We start from the raw sequence: 16428 nt of genomic DNA on the forward strand, positions 1-16428 counted from the left end.
ACAAGAAGAGATCACAGATTCACAAACAGCTCTGTGAGAGAAACACATGTTCTTACAGCTACCATTAAAACCACATCAAAAGGCTTACTTAAAATGAAATAGACATTAACAAAATAAAGAGAATCCAATAAAGTGCATCTTTGGACAGTTTTTTTCTTTCTCAAGTCTCTCCAAAAAATGACAGAAGAATTCAAGATTACGCCGGTTATAAAATTACATCTTACGTACAACTTTATACTTATATATATATTATAGAGTATAGATATTATCAGAGTTGAGAATCTGCGTGTGGTCACTGTCTAGGGAACTTTGTTTTCAAGTGAGCAAACAGCGCTGCACTGCTCAGGGCCCCCTTCTGGATTGTCTGTATTTGTTTGAAGGCCTCATGCATGTATCGTACCACCCCTAATATATAAATATATACATATATATGAAAGGATCTGTGCTTTTGTGTTTGTACTAGGTTTCATTTCTTTATTTTCTCTAACCTGTGTAAAGTGTAGTATGCTTGCTAATATCCTTAGAAACAAAAGCAGATGAAAATGAAGAGATGTAAACAACATTGCGACAGCATGCATGCGCAATGTTTATTCTGATTTAAAAATGAAATAGATGTTAAAAGATGACCTTTGAGACGCCGGTGGTGTTTGCGTTGAGCGCGAGGTCTGCGATACGCTCCACACACTGAACGATCCGAGTACAGGCTCGAGCCTCGTTCTGAGCCATCCAGAGAACATGCTCCTCCACCGCCATCATGTTACTAGCCACGTCCAGCACGTGATCGGCCAGCTACACACACACACACACGGGGACACACAGAGACATACAGAGATACACACACGAGGACACACAGACACACACACATACATGGACACAGACACACACACACACACAGGGACACACACACACACATGGACACAGAGACATACAGAGACACGGGGACACACACACATACACACGGGGACACACGGGGACACACAGAGACACACACACACACACAGGGACACACACACATACACACGGCAACACACACAGACAGACACACACACACACAGGGACACACACACAGGGACACACAGAGACACACAGAGACACACACACACAGGGACACACACAGACAGACACACACACACACACGGGGACACACACACATACACACGGCAACACACACAGACACACACACGGGGACACACACAAGGGGGACACACACGGACACACACACACATACACACGGCAACACACACAGGGACACACACACAGACACACACACACACACACACACACACACACACACACAGGGACACATAGAGAGACACACACACACAGGGACACACACAGACAGACACACACACACGGGGACACACACACATACACACGGCAACACACACACACAGGACACACACAGACAGACACACACACACACACACACACAGGGACACACAGAGACACACACACAGGGAAACACACACATACACACAGAGACATATACACAGGGACACACACACATACAGACAGACACACACACACACACACACACACACAGAGACACACACACAGACACAGATATATATTTAATTATAAATAATATATATATATATATATATATATATATACACACACACACACAGATACATACATATTCTGCAGCAGGCTACATGCAAACGTTGATGGAATAGCGTGTATCAAAAAGATGTATTTATAATGATTTAATCATGTTAGACTTTTACATCATTGTTCTATTTTGCTGTCTATTATAAATGGATTAATTTGCATTTCCATAAGGCTGATTTCCCAGGGAAAAGCTCATGTAAATGTAAACAATCTAAAGAAGGTGAATAAGAGCCTCCTCCAAACGAATGAGAATGTTAGCACACTGGCCCCAAGGTCACACACAGCAGCGTGAGTTATGTAATTAATAGCGATTTCCCCAAAGCTAGCGAGTGTGTTTTCTCCTCATTCACACATAAACATCCTCCTGGAGCTCGTGATGGAGCGCGAGCGGTGCTTCAAATGCTAAACGTGTTGACTGAACATGTGTACATAACACTTAAAGCTGAAAATAGCTGATAACAATGTGCAGGAGGACTCAAATGGCATCTAAATTACACAGAAGAAGAAGAAGAAGAAGAAGAAGAAGAAGAAGAAGAAGAAGAAGAAGAAGAGACTGAGTCACACCAGAGCAAACATGACAGACTCACTCCAGAACAGATCTCCTTAAATCAAGATTAATCAGATCAGTTGAGGGCTAAAAATGCCATTTTGTTTCTAAGTGTAATATCACTTAATAATATAAAAAATGTAAATAATATTTAGAATATTTTTGCTTTCATTTTAATATTAGTTAAATTGTTAGCAAGTATTTTTATTCATTTTATTTCAATACTAGTTCCAGTTATTTTAGTATGTCAAGTTAAACTAAATGACATGCCGAAATAAAATAATATTAGTTAAATCAAATTAATAAAAAGAAGCTCATGGTTTTCTTTTTTTTTTATGTTTCTTTAATTTCAAGTAACAAAAAAGTTTTTTGTTTACATTTTGTCAGACGTTTCTTTTTAATTGTCTTTACAGCTGTTATTATATATTTTATTTTTTATGCATTTTTATATAATTTTTGTATATATATATATATATATATATATATATATATATATATATATATATGTTAAATAACTATTATAATGTTAAATTTAATTTAATTTTATCTATCTATCTATCCATCCATCCATCCATCTATTGATCTATATATATGTATATATATAGATAGATAGATAGATATACAAACTATAAATATTTTCTCGTTTGAAATAGAAATTTCTCCCTAGTTTGGTAAACTATAACAACCCTGCTTATAACATTATATTATTTTATTTTTGGCAGATCGTTTGTTTTCTTTCAAGCATAAACTCACTTTATTTTGACACGTTTCCCAGAAATGTGTATTAATGAGCTTTTTCAAATCTCTCAATCTTCTTCAAAATATCCTGTTTTCTTGGAAGCTGATCAAAATGAAGTGAGCTTATGCTTAAGCGAGAAAAAAATCTGACAGTGGAATCAGAAAAATGAACTTGTTTTCCCTCTGAATCACATTTTTACGACTTCACCGTCAGATATTTTACTTCTTGTTTTAATCATGAAAGCTTGGTTTTGATCTTCATTTTCGGTTTCTCAAAAAAAGCCTCGTCTTATCTCCAGTAAACGTATCTTGATGTAATGATGTTTAGATATTTCTACAGGAAAACAAGATCCATTAAAAGCATTCCTGCACATTTGACTAGGTGTGAATTAAGGCTTAAGCAGCTGTTTGACCTCTCTGACGTGATCCAGCAGACGCGTGAGTCTTTCCACCAGATGAGTGACGAAGATGACGTCCATCACGTCCCCGAACAGCGCCGCCCTGCTGGAGAGAGACGAGAGCCGCTGCGCCAGAACCAGAGCGCTGGAGACGTTCACCGACACCTGAGACCAGAATCAGACGATACTGCTCAACATCTGGGGGCTTTTTAAGAAACTAATACTTTTATTCATTAAGGATGCATTCAATTGATCAAAAATGACAGTAAAAATATGTATAATGTAACATCTCAAACTTTTATGTTTAACCCTTCCCCTTAATCTACTGTATTGATTCATATGCCTCTTTTTTATTTTTATTTATTTTTGTATGTATCTTTAATATATAATAATTAAAAAATGTAATATATATATATATATATATATATATATATATATATATATTTTTTTTTTTTTATTGTTCTGATTTCTTATTTTTATTGTTTTGTTTTGTAATATTTGTTGTTTATTATAATTGTATATTGCAATACTTTTTTAAAAAAAAAAGATAAGATATATAATGTTCCAAATGATCTCTATTTCAAATAAATGCTGTACTTTTCCAAAACAAAATGATTCACAGTTTCCACAAAAATATTGATAACACTGATAATAATCAGAAATGTTTCTTGAACAGCAAATCATCATATTCGAGTGATTTCTGAAGACTAGTAGTGCTGAAAATTCAGCTGCTTTTCACAGAAATAAATGACTGTTTAACACATATTCACAGAGAAAACAAATAATTAATGTTGTAAAATATTTATCATATTTTTGATCAAATAAATGCAGCATTGCTGAGCAGAAGAGACTTCTTTAAAAAGAATACAAAAAAACACAGAATCAATCACAGAAATGAATTACATTTTAAATCAAATAAATGACGGTGTTGAGCAGAAGACTAGACAGCTAGTTAAATCATCATTATATTTACTTTGTCTTAATTATTTAATGCATATGTATAAATAAATATTGCATGAAACAGGTTATGACTCTGCAAATCGTTATATTTCAACAACAAATAGAAATTGTAGAATTTAGAGGTTAATTAACAAAACATTTGTGTTTATTTGAGTGTTGATTAAATAGTAAAAATTAAATAGTAACTGAATTTAAACGTGGTCTCTGTAGCCTTGTAGTAATATTAAAGGGCTTCCTATTGGATTGCTTCTATAGCTTTGGCTAAAAGCGTCTGCTAAGTGACTAAATGTAAATAAAACATAACCAGGTGCGTCACGCCAGAAGTGATTCAGGCAGGTGCATTCACTCGATGATGATGATGATGATGATGATGAAGGTGCGGACCTGCGTGAGCTCGTGCAGGCTGCGGGTGAACTGGCTGGTGTAAGAGCACTGGTTGTAGTCGTGCTCCGCCCATCGGCCCGAGCGGTCACACCTACGCCACGCCCTTTTCTCCAGAGGGGCGGAGCCAGAGCTGGACGCGACACACGGCAGGAAGGCCATGAACCCGGCCAGCGTCTTCGGCCACCTGTGAACATTCATCACATCAAGAGTCCTCACGTTTCTTCACTTGATCATCCGATTGATACAGGACTTATAATTTAACATCTAAAACCCGGCTTCTCCACCATATGAATCACGTTTATAAAAGACAAATAAAAGTGATATTTTGCCACAGAGCCAGTCAAAAGTTTGGGGTACTTCATGAAACACGTAGTTGAAATGCAGTAATATTGTGTTAATAGTATTATGTATTAATATTATATCAAACTTAAAATGATTTTCTAACTTAATAGTAATTTATTTCGAAACTAAAAATAAATTAAGTGTGACGTACTCCTGTCATTGATAACAAATGAAAAAAAAAAAATTATTATTATTATTTATTTTGTGCTACCTGTCAAAAATGCTCACCAAGACCACATTAAGTTAAAATCTTTTATAAATGTATAATTGATCAATCCTTAATGAACAGTTCTGACCCCAAGCTTTTAAAATGGCAGCGTCACATGAGGTTTGTGAACATGAACAGAGTCCGTTTGTTGTTGCCAGTAATGCACCAATGACACTAATTCCTCTGCTAACAACAGGCTCATTTTCCGGCCCATTACGGTCGTGTGCTGCATAAACACAGAACGAACATGGAGCTATAAAAGCAGCAATCAGAGATCTGACGTTAAAATACAACAGACGCACTGAAGCATCACAATTACACAATCTGTGGCGTGCTTTTAAAGAGACAGTTCGCTCAGAAACCAAACTCTCTCACCCTCACGTTCTTCCAGACCTGACTTTCCTTCTTCTGTTGAACACTAAAGAAGACGTCCTGAAGAATGCTGGCAACCAAACAATCGATGGGAGCCATTCACTCTTAGTATTTTAATATAAAATAGTATTTTTTTCCCATACTAAGGAGGTCAGTGGCTACCATAAACTGTCTGCTTGCCTTTTTGAACATTTTTCATAATATCCTACCATTGACTTGTATGAAAAAACATATATATGCACTATGGAGGTCAATGGCTGCCGTCAACTGACCGAAGTCATTTTCTACCCCATACAATCAGACTCAGTGGCTACCGCCAACTATTTTGTGGCCAACTTCCCTGACGGTAATCATCGACATCCAAAGTAATTTTATTACTCCATACTGTGAGAGTCAATGGCTACCGTCAGCTGTTGGGCTCCCAATATTCTTCGTAATATTTTCCTTTGTGTTGACGGTAGCCATTGACTTCCCTTTGAATGGAAAACACTGTAATACTGTGGAAGTCAATGGCTACCGTCAGCTGCTGGGTTCCCGACATTCTTCGTAATATTTTCCTTTGTGTTGACGGTAGCCACTAACTTCCCTTTGAATGGAAAACACTGTAATACTGTGGAAGTCAATGGCTACCATCACCAGTTGGGTTCCCGACATTCTTCGTAATATTTTCTTTTGTATTGACGGTAGCCACTAACTTCCCTTTGAATGGAAAACACTGTAATACTATGGAAGTCAATGGCTACCGTCAGCTGTTTGGCTTCCAGGCATTCTTCGTAATATCTTTTTTGTGTGTTGATGGTAGCCATTGACTTCCCTTGAAATATTATGGAAGTCAAAGGCTACCGTTGGGTTCCTAACATTCTTCAAAGTGTCTTCTTTTGTGTTCAACAACATGGGGGGTGAGAAAAGGGGTGAACTGCGCCTTTAAGCTGGTGAATGGCGTCGGTGTCAGTGTGTGATGTTGCTGACGGACACACCTGAAGTCGCCCTTGTTGCTACTGACCCTCTCGGCTCCGCAGTACAGCGTCGTCGTCTCCAGCACCACGATCTCCATGCCGATTGAGCTGTTGCCACGGGAACTGGTCACGTGACACTGCCAATTACCGGAAACGCCGGCATCGATGTTGGACAGGATGAGCTCGCTGCGAAACAAGGGTGAGACGACACTGAGTCACACTTCAACATGAGCGGACGCTCAGGAGCATTGTATTTAATCATCATGAAAACAGCTTTTTTTCTCCGCGAACTTTGCGTTGCAGCATCTATTCAAATATTAAATGATGTGCATTTTCTAAGCGCAAAATGAAGCGCATTCCGTTTGAATGGCTGTGTGATTAAAAAGCAACAGCAAACACAAGACTAAGGTTATTCAGACTGATTCGTATTCAGCTTTGCATTATTAATACACTGTAGTATTTTCCAGCAGCTTTTGTTCCTGCATTTCTACAACATTTTCGAGGTAAATATTGAGGGACGTGAACGATTCATGCATGCAAGCGCTGGCTGTGGAATAGTAAGTGGCTCGGTGAGCGCACAAATCTTTCACAGTAAAAATGATTAGAGGCTCAGAGAGAGAGAGACAGAGACTGCTCAGGCCCGTAATCCCTCACACACACACACACACACACACACACAGTCTCTCGCTCACTCTCTCACACACACTCACACACACACAGAAACAGACTCACACACACAGTCTCTCGCTCATTTTCTAACATACACACACAAACACACAAGCACGCACACACACACACAGAAACAGACTCACACAGTCTCTTGCTCACTCTGTCACACACACACACACACTCACACAAGTACACACATTCACACACACAGAAACAGACTCACAGACACACACACACACACACGTGCACACACAGTCTTTCGCTCACTCTCTAACATACACACACAAACACACAAGCACGCACACTCACTTACTCACACACACACACACACACACACACACACACACACACACACACTCCAGTTATTGGGAAATGTTGACTTTCTTTCCCGATATAATGACTGTCAGTTTTCATTCTGCACTGGAGTGTGTGGAAGCTGGTGTTTCAGTCTTGAAACATAGATTAAACTCTTTCTGAGCATAACGTTCTTCAACTTAGTGCTCAGTTTTTGCATTAGACTATAAGGTTTACATTTAGCTCTTTCTGCACCTTTACAGCATCAAAAATAACCACATTTGCAAATTTTCTGAAAATATGAGTGACCACCAAGATGTTGCTAAGTGGATGCTGGACTTTTGTGTGGTTGCTAGGGTGTTGCTAAGCGAATGCCAGGGTGTTGCTATGTGGTTGATATGATGTGACAGGCTTCCAAGAGGTTATTTTTTTTTACAATTTACTCTACAAAACAACTCTTTTTTGGGTCAAAAAAGGGAAAAAACACACATGGTCTTCTTTAAAAGCAGTTTACAGACAGCTAATAATTAGTTAACATCCAAAGTGCAATGCAGCCATTTTTAGTGTCTATCCATGAGATTATCCAGGTAAAAAGCAGCATAAATCGTCCTGATGTTCTGAGGACATCTGGTTATGGCACATTATTCATCTCTGCTGTGGTCCGGCAGCACTTAGAGCCCTGATTAATGACCTCAGACCCTCAGAATGGCCAGCGGCAGCACTAGAAACTGACCCATCTGCAGCACATATGGCTCAGAGAGCACTCTGAAGAGCTGCGGCCGGGCAACTGTGCTCGTGCCCTTTCAAACTGACAGCCACATGCCAAAAATAACAGAGAGCTTTCTCTAAAGAGATATGAGGGATGCTCTGTGTTTATGTGATGAGAAATCAGTGAGGTGACACAAGCAGAAATATACACAACAAACACAGTGAATTAAAAAAAACAGCTAGACATTTCATGTTGTGTTACAAAAACAAAAAATTTAAATGATGTCACACAGGTTTAGAAGCATTACGTTTAGCAAACACTTCTACTAGATGTTTCTTATCGTGATGTACTCATTCATGCGGACATTAGCAAACACCCAGAAAAACCTAGCCTAAGAACACATCATTAACTGCATAGCAACACCCTGGCAACAGCTCACAAAGCGTTAGCAACACCATGAAAACCACACACAACACAAGATCAACGCCTACGCATCCACACACAATGCATTACCAGCAGCATAGCAACACCCTGGCAACTACCCACAACGTATTAGCTACTGCGTAGCAACACTCTGGCAACCACCCACAGCACTTCGAAAACAAACAACCACACCGCAACACCCTGGCAACCACACACAACATATTAGCAACTGCATAGCAACAAATAAGCATCCCCACATTTGCAAACACCACCCTGGCAACCACCTACAGCACATTAGCTGTATATATATATATATATATATATATATATATATCAAGTTTTACATGCACTTCTCACATTTTCTTCTAAATAAAATACATGCTGTATGTATCCAAACAAGGGGGAAAAAAACAAGCATCGATGAGAACACAAACACACACAGTGACCTACATTCCCACAACAGAGCTCTGTTGTCCGCTCGTCCATGATTGTGTCCAAAGCACTTCATTAGCAACATTTACTCTCATGTGCGCATGTTTCACAATCGGAGGATAATAACAGGCCTGTGAGTGTTGAAGTCGGGGGCCTCCACTGATGAATATTTCAAAACCCAGAGCGTTAAAATAGTTCTTGCCACTATAGAGATGCTCTTCAGTTCAGTATCACTGAAGCATGAACAAGAACAGGTATATAAATGTGAATTATTCATGAAATATTGAATATTAAAAGAATAACAAACGCACTCTGAAAGCATCTTATAGTTCATTCATGCTATACATCTGAACAGCATGATTGTCTAAGGGAATCAAACTCTTGACTATTGTTGCAAGCATCATAATCTGAGACACATGAACAGTAAAAGGTTGCGAGCTGCAGATTGATCTTTGTATCACATAATGTCCAGATTACTCAGATCAAACATCTGTGAAAATATTTTTAGCAACACTGAACAATTAAACCAAAAGACTAATAGAAACTCCACAAAATTACTCTTGTTTTTTTATTGTGTTTCACATTTGCCATTGCATGAAGTAGAGTAAAAAATTATTCCATATTCTAGCATCAAAATTTACTTTATTTGCTGCCTAAAACATAGTTTTGATGAATATCCTCATGCACTCATTCATGTGGACCTTAGCAAACACTCCAGCAACCACCAATGAACACCCTGACAACTCATTACTAACCACATAGCAACAGCTTGGCAACCACCCACAACACATTAGCAACCAAATAGCAACACCCTGGCAACCACAAACAAAACATTATTGCATAGCAACATCCCACAATGCATTATTTCACAGCAACCCTATGGCAACCACCCACAACACATTACATTTACATTTAGTCATTTAGCAGACCCCTTTTCCAAAGTGACTTACAAATGATGGTAATCGAAGCAATCAAAACCTACAAAAGAGCTCTACCATAATGCATTTGCAACTGCATTGTTAACCTAGAACACATTGCTGCATAGCAACACCCTGGCAACCATCTACAATACACTATTTAATGATAACCCATTGACAAGCCTCCCACAACACGTTACTGTATAGCAACACCTTGGCAACCACCCACAACTCATCAGCAATCACATAGCAACACCCTGGCAACCACTAACAACTCATTATTGCATAGCAATCCCTTGGCAACCACCCAAACACATTACAGCATAGAACCAACCTAGAAACCACTCACATGCATTATTGCACAGCAAAACCTTGTTAGCTACCTACAACACATTCTTACATAGCAACACCTTGGCAACCACCCACAACTCATCAGCAATCGCATAGCATCACCCTGGCAACCACTAACAACTCATTATCGCATAGCAATCCCATGGCAGCCACCCAAACCAAACATTACTACATAGCAACAAGCTGAAAATCACCCAAATTATTGCACAGCAACACTTTGTCAGCTACCTACAACACATTTCTGCATAGCAACACCTTGGCAACCACCCACAACATTTTAGCAGCTGCATAGCAACATCTTAGCTGCTATCCACAAGATATTAACAACTTAATTTCAACATCTTGGCATCCACCGGCAACGCATTACTGCATAACAACCCTTTGGCAGCTACCTACAATACATTACTACATAGCAACACCTTGGCAACCACCCACAACACATTACCACATAAAAACACCCTGCCAATTCTTCCATGCAGCATTTAACCTTTCTTCTATCAGCAGCTTCAATGACAAAACAGACAAGAATTTTTGAGTCTGCTTTCAGGTTGATCTAAAGTTTGTCTCATGTTTCAGCCCAAAGCATCTTGAAATTATCCATGTTCCTCTAAAGGTCGAGCAAATGTTGGCTGTTTATTAGAGTCTCTGCTCACCTCTGAGGCTCCATTAGATCATGATGATGAACTGAGCTCTGGCTTTATGGGATTACAGAGCAGTTACACACTTGTCTGCGCTATATAAACAGCAGGCTATGAGACAGAATACAAGGACTGGAAAAACAATGAACACGACAGCAGTTTATTTGAAAGCCTCTTCACATAGAAACAGAAAAACAAACATATTAATGCACCGAATAAATACAATAACAAAGTTTGCTTTAAATGAAATTGCTAATTGACTTCTGTGTCCAGCAGGTCACTCCGCGTCTGTCTGCTGTCAGTCTTCCTCAAACATGAGAGACAGACACAAACCCTCATCAGACAAACAGAGCCATAATGAGAGAATTAAACTCCAGTCGCCATGGTTACCAAATCACCCAAGAGCCAATCAGCCCAGAGAGGCAAAAGTCATCAAAGAGAACAGAGACTGTAAGTGTGAGTGAAACAGAGAGAGTTACTTATCCTAATGTCAAGATTTGCTTTCTTGATCTTGTCAAGCCCGACATATAAAAAGCACGTGCAGACAAAAAAGGTATATTTATGTTTTAAATAAAACCTTAAAAAGTTTGAATATGTGTATCACATTCGATGCATCCATCTCTCGTGGCTCATATAATACATAAAATATGATGTGAAAACAGCCCAATTTGTCAAAGAACTCAAACGCAGTAAAAGTTACGCAATTTGGTGCAGATGCTGATATTTCTATGATGAAATTCTGCTGCTTGTAATGTAAAACAAGGAGATCTCTAGAACAGACCAGCAGATACTGACAGAGAATGATCCAAACATCAGCCATCGCTCTATATCTTCAGATGAATAGCGCTTCCTACACATCAAAATCAGTCAAGATTCGACAGGAGAAAGACACGATAAGTGTTTCTGCAATTACACTAAAATCATTTTTACTGGATCTAAACTATCAATCAGACGACAGAAAACATGATTGAGAATGAAACAGATTCAACAGCAAAGTTTGATCATATCAAATATAATACAACACGTCAAATACATTTCTGTACTTATAGTGAATGTCTCTGGAATTTTACTGGAAAACAATAACAAGCAGATTCAGTCCTCAGGTCAAAAACACAAACGTCCAACCACAATCTGCTCTTAAATCAAACAATTCTCGCTATAAGGTGATCTGTACGTCATTTGCACTGACGCTTTAATAGCAGTGTAGAGCAGAACATAATGGAGGCTGTTTATTTTTACTATTGTACAGCTTCCTGCGGGATCTGTGTGTGTGTGTTTTGGTTGGCCGGTGGAGTCAGACGGGGCTGTTCCCGTCTCTCTCTCTCTCTCTCTCCGTCTCTCTGGCCAGAAGATCTCTGCTCTGCCAAGAGCAACATTACAGTATAGGCTCCACTCGTGAAGCAGAGAGCAGCACCGTTTGTATGTACAAGGAGAGAGCGGCCATTAATTGAGGGCCTAATCAAAAGGAGAATGTCAAGAAATCCATCACAAGCCTGCAGGAACGACTCTTGGAATGAGCGACGGAAAATAAGAGGGGAGGAACGAGAGCCGGCCCTGAGTGTCCTCGTATTCACCAGACACACTGTGACAGCTGTCAATCAAACACGTCACATATGCAAATACAGCACAGAAAGAAAGTCCTCCGGCACTTCTAGATATTTTTCTGCACTCCCCATAAGGAAATATAATATATGGATGCTCCATATCTGGAGGGTTCAGGTTTCACTAATGCTTTCACTTCACACGACCGTATATTTTGTACAGGGAAATTTCATATATTCCCAAATATCACATTTGCATATGGGTCAAAAAGATTCATGTAATTGATTGCATATACATTAACAAGGATTTGGATGACACAGTTTAAACATAAACCATTACAGATAATGGGATGTATATGAGTCAGTTCTAGAGAAACGAAACCGGTCCGATTTCTGTCATTAACCAAACGTGTTTTAAATGCACAATAACCAAGTTCATCTTTAGTATCAATAAATCCAGCTTGTTTCAATCTCATGTTTGAATAATTGAATATCGCTTGTTCCACAGCTAGTCACATTTATCCATGTTCATATTTTTAACAATAAATGTAATGATTTTATGCTGATTTCAAACTATTTGAATAAATGCATATTGAAAATAGATGCAAACACATAACTTTTTAGTGCAAATCTGTCAAATATGCATCACATTAAGCTTATTGATTTGTTTTTCTAAATGCAACCCTAACCCTAAAATGCTGTTCAAATACACAAACTGGAAATATTTGGTTTAAATATATATATAATTGTGGCTGTGACTGTCATTTTTGCTGTGGTTTGGATTTTTTGACACTGAATACCTCCGGAACATATGAAAGAATATCTCATTACGAAAGCATAAAACTGGATCAGTTCAATTTGAAATATAATATGCAAAGCGTCATGATAATATGTAAAGTGGCCATGGCAGGTGAGGACATGAATGCTAATGCAGTGGCTAGGAATGCATTTTTAATTCCACACACATTCATCGCGCGGCATGCAAAAACTATTTCAGCACAAGCGCAACTTAATTGTGATTGAGTTTAAAAAAAAAAAATTGCTTGCATGTAAAATATTCCTCAATTTCTACAAATGCATTTGCTAATTTGAACGCATTCAGCTGTTTATTTAATTTCAAAGTTCATTCTAGTGAAGGAAATTAAAAATGCCAATTAAATTGGAATTTTTAATTTTGCGCCAGATGTCACGAACGGCTATCAACAACATAATAGTTTTTCATTTAATATTGATATTACTGCATTTGAAATGTAACGCTTCTACATTTAATTCAAGCTGAAATTATTTCTTATCCGTGCGGCTTTTAAACACAGCATTAAACTGGATGTAGGGTGGTGTTTAACTAATCTATCTGCTTCACCTCACTTTCTAATCAAACTTCAGAAACGACGCGCTCAGCTAGTCCTGAGATTATGAGTGAAATCTGAGAGGGAATTTAGTGCGATCAGAACGAGGCCGGACTGCAGAGCAGATGATTCATATGACGGCTGAATGAGTCAGTGTCTGCTCTGCATACTAATAATGGCACCGGTTTACTAACGAAAGGAAATTAGCGCTGGTGTGAAGTTGAGGAAACTCCGGCCCGCGCAGAAAAGCGCTTGTTGACACTGAGAAACATATTTCCGCCGGCACTTCATCAATATTTATGCTCAGACGTTACTGCGTGGTGAGAGCTAGTTGAAGTAATTAACCGCCACATGGTTCACTTTCACACAAACTGACTCACTCGCACCGTAACTGTGTGTGTGTGTGTGTGTGTGTGTGTGTGTGTGTGTGTGTGTGTGTGAGATGGGAAATGGAGAGAGCAGGAGGAAGAGGCACGGTGGTCTGTCGAGTGCTTGAGAGTCGGCATGTGGCGCATTATCGTCCTAATTACCATGCAGCATATGTTTCGTTAAACGCGCTAAAGCGGCCGAACTCCAGACGACACACACTTCTGGCAAACCTCTGCATGGAGACGCAATGCTACCACACACACACACACCAGTTTAGTAGCTTTTCCACTCGCTTATGTCATAATAACAAGGCCTTTTCTCGTTATAACGAGATGTTTTTTCATTAAAACATCTTTTGTTGTTATAACTAGATATTTTCTCGTTAAAACAACATTTTTCATTCTATAGCAGGATGTTTTCTCGCTATAACGAGAAATTTTCTCTTTAAAACAACATTTTTGCTCTAACAAGATGTTTTCTTGTTAAAACGTCATCTTTTCTCGTTATAACAAGATAATTTCTCATTAAAAACGGCATTTTTCCTCGTTAAAAGCGCATTTTTCATGCTATAACAAGATGTTTTCTCTACTAAAACTATAGATTTTTCTCGTAATAACGACATGGCATTAAAACGATATGTTTTCCGTTATAATAGATACATGTTACATCGTGTGAGCGAGCTGACCAAAAGTGACCGACCTTAAACTTTTGAAACACAAATGGGCTGATTTTTTAATGCAGAAATGGCAACCCATTTATGAACACCACTACAGTTTGTCGAAACATTAATTTCGCTGTTTTTTTTATTTCAGCAGTTGAAGCAAAAACATAGTAATTAAAGTGGCATTGCTATGTCTACGATACGTGACAGGGACCACACAACTGGTCATTTCTTTACATTGACATTTATTTGAATAAATAAGCTTTCCGTTGATGTATAGTTTCTTTGGAACGATTTGAAAATCTTGAATCTGAGGGTGCAAAAAAAAAAACTTTAAACTTGTAGTTTTTAGCAATGCATATGAATAATTACAATATCCATGGTAGAAAACTGACAAAATATCTTCAACAGACCCAAAAGTGAAAATTCTGTCATTTTTCTCACTTTCGAGTAGTTCCACACCTGTATGAATTATATCCAGATCTGCCAAACACACAAGAAGATATTTAAAAAAAGAGCTTTGCAACCACGCTGTTTCGAGCCACCATTTTTGGGTGAACTATTCCTTTAATATCCCGACGATCTTGGCATGAAACAAAAATGGATGATTTTGACCCGTAGAATGCATGGTGTCGCTCTCACCTGGTGACGAGGCAGCAGTCGTGAACGATGCTGTCCTCCACGTACAGCCCTCTGTCCTCCAGGGTCTGGACGGGACGCTGCTCGTGGCTCCAGGACAGCCTGACGGACGGGTCGAGGAAGGAGGCGGTGCACTGCAGCGGCAGACGGTCCCCGCGAAACACCAGCTGCCTCTGGGTCGGGATGAGCTGCAGGACGGGGAGCTCCAGAGGGCCGTCTGAAACACAGGTCAGGGACGTACAGATCAGCGGTCGACAGGAAGAGGCACAAACAAGTGATTTTATGCCTATGCATATGGATCAAAAGTGATTTTATGTCCATAGAGAGCACATTAAACGTACGTTTTTGGATGTGAAATTTTGTTGAAATGAAGTTACACTGTCATTCAGTGTAACCCAGTGTTTATGTAAAGCGACACACTTATTCTGACTTGCACATATTAAAATATATAAAAGAATAAGGAAGTATTACATTTTACTTTAAATAAGTGAAAAAAAATCCTAATGGCAAATGGTTAAAACCTAGGATAGTGGCAAATTAAAACGAAATCTAAATGACAACAAATTAATATTTTGGGGTGAAACTAATTAATCTTTTAATGTGTCATAAATTGGAGGCATATTTCTGTTTTAAATATGCCTGACAGGATTGTTGCACTGTATGACATTTTAGTGGGTAAATTTATTAAATCGGGGAAAACTCTGTGATTTAATTTTTTGTCTCCAAGAAACAAAAACAAAATTGCAACTCATTTAAACAAAAAACTTTTTCATATAACATACAGTCTAAATTAAAAGATTACATATGCAGTATTTGTATTTTTGATACATTTTGGATTTTAAAAATGCAAATAAATATTATAAATAAATCAATTTATTTTCTTAAATTTTACTATTTTGAATAGTAAATAAATAAATAAAATG

At 38.4% G+C, this 16428-nt stretch overlaps 1 protein-coding gene across 1 annotated transcript in view; it reads right to left on the reverse strand.

Annotated features, from left to right (window-relative positions):
- Window positions 1–16428, reverse strand: part of LOC122356506 (adhesion G protein-coupled receptor A2-like) — a 44821-nt gene that overhangs the window by 349 nt on the left and 28044 nt on the right. The window contains exons 7-11 of the mRNA XM_043255250.1: window positions 15509–15722; window positions 6538–6702; window positions 4639–4822; window positions 3310–3459; window positions 1–789 (exon numbers count right to left, since the gene is read on the reverse strand). The exon at window positions 1–789 is cut by the window's left edge and continues 349 nt beyond it. Of these exons, the coding sequence (XP_043111185.1) occupies window positions 616–789; window positions 3310–3459; window positions 4639–4822; window positions 6538–6702; window positions 15509–15722 (887 nt within the window). The 3' untranslated portion in view covers window positions 1–615. The remainder of the gene's footprint in view (window positions 790–3309; window positions 3460–4638; window positions 4823–6537; window positions 6703–15508; window positions 15723–16428) is intronic.

Source organism: Puntigrus tetrazona, chromosome 13, assembly GCF_018831695.1.
Source record: "Puntigrus tetrazona isolate hp1 chromosome 13, ASM1883169v1, whole genome shotgun sequence".
Classification (NCBI taxonomy): domain Eukaryota; kingdom Metazoa; phylum Chordata; class Actinopteri; order Cypriniformes; family Cyprinidae; genus Puntigrus; species Puntigrus tetrazona.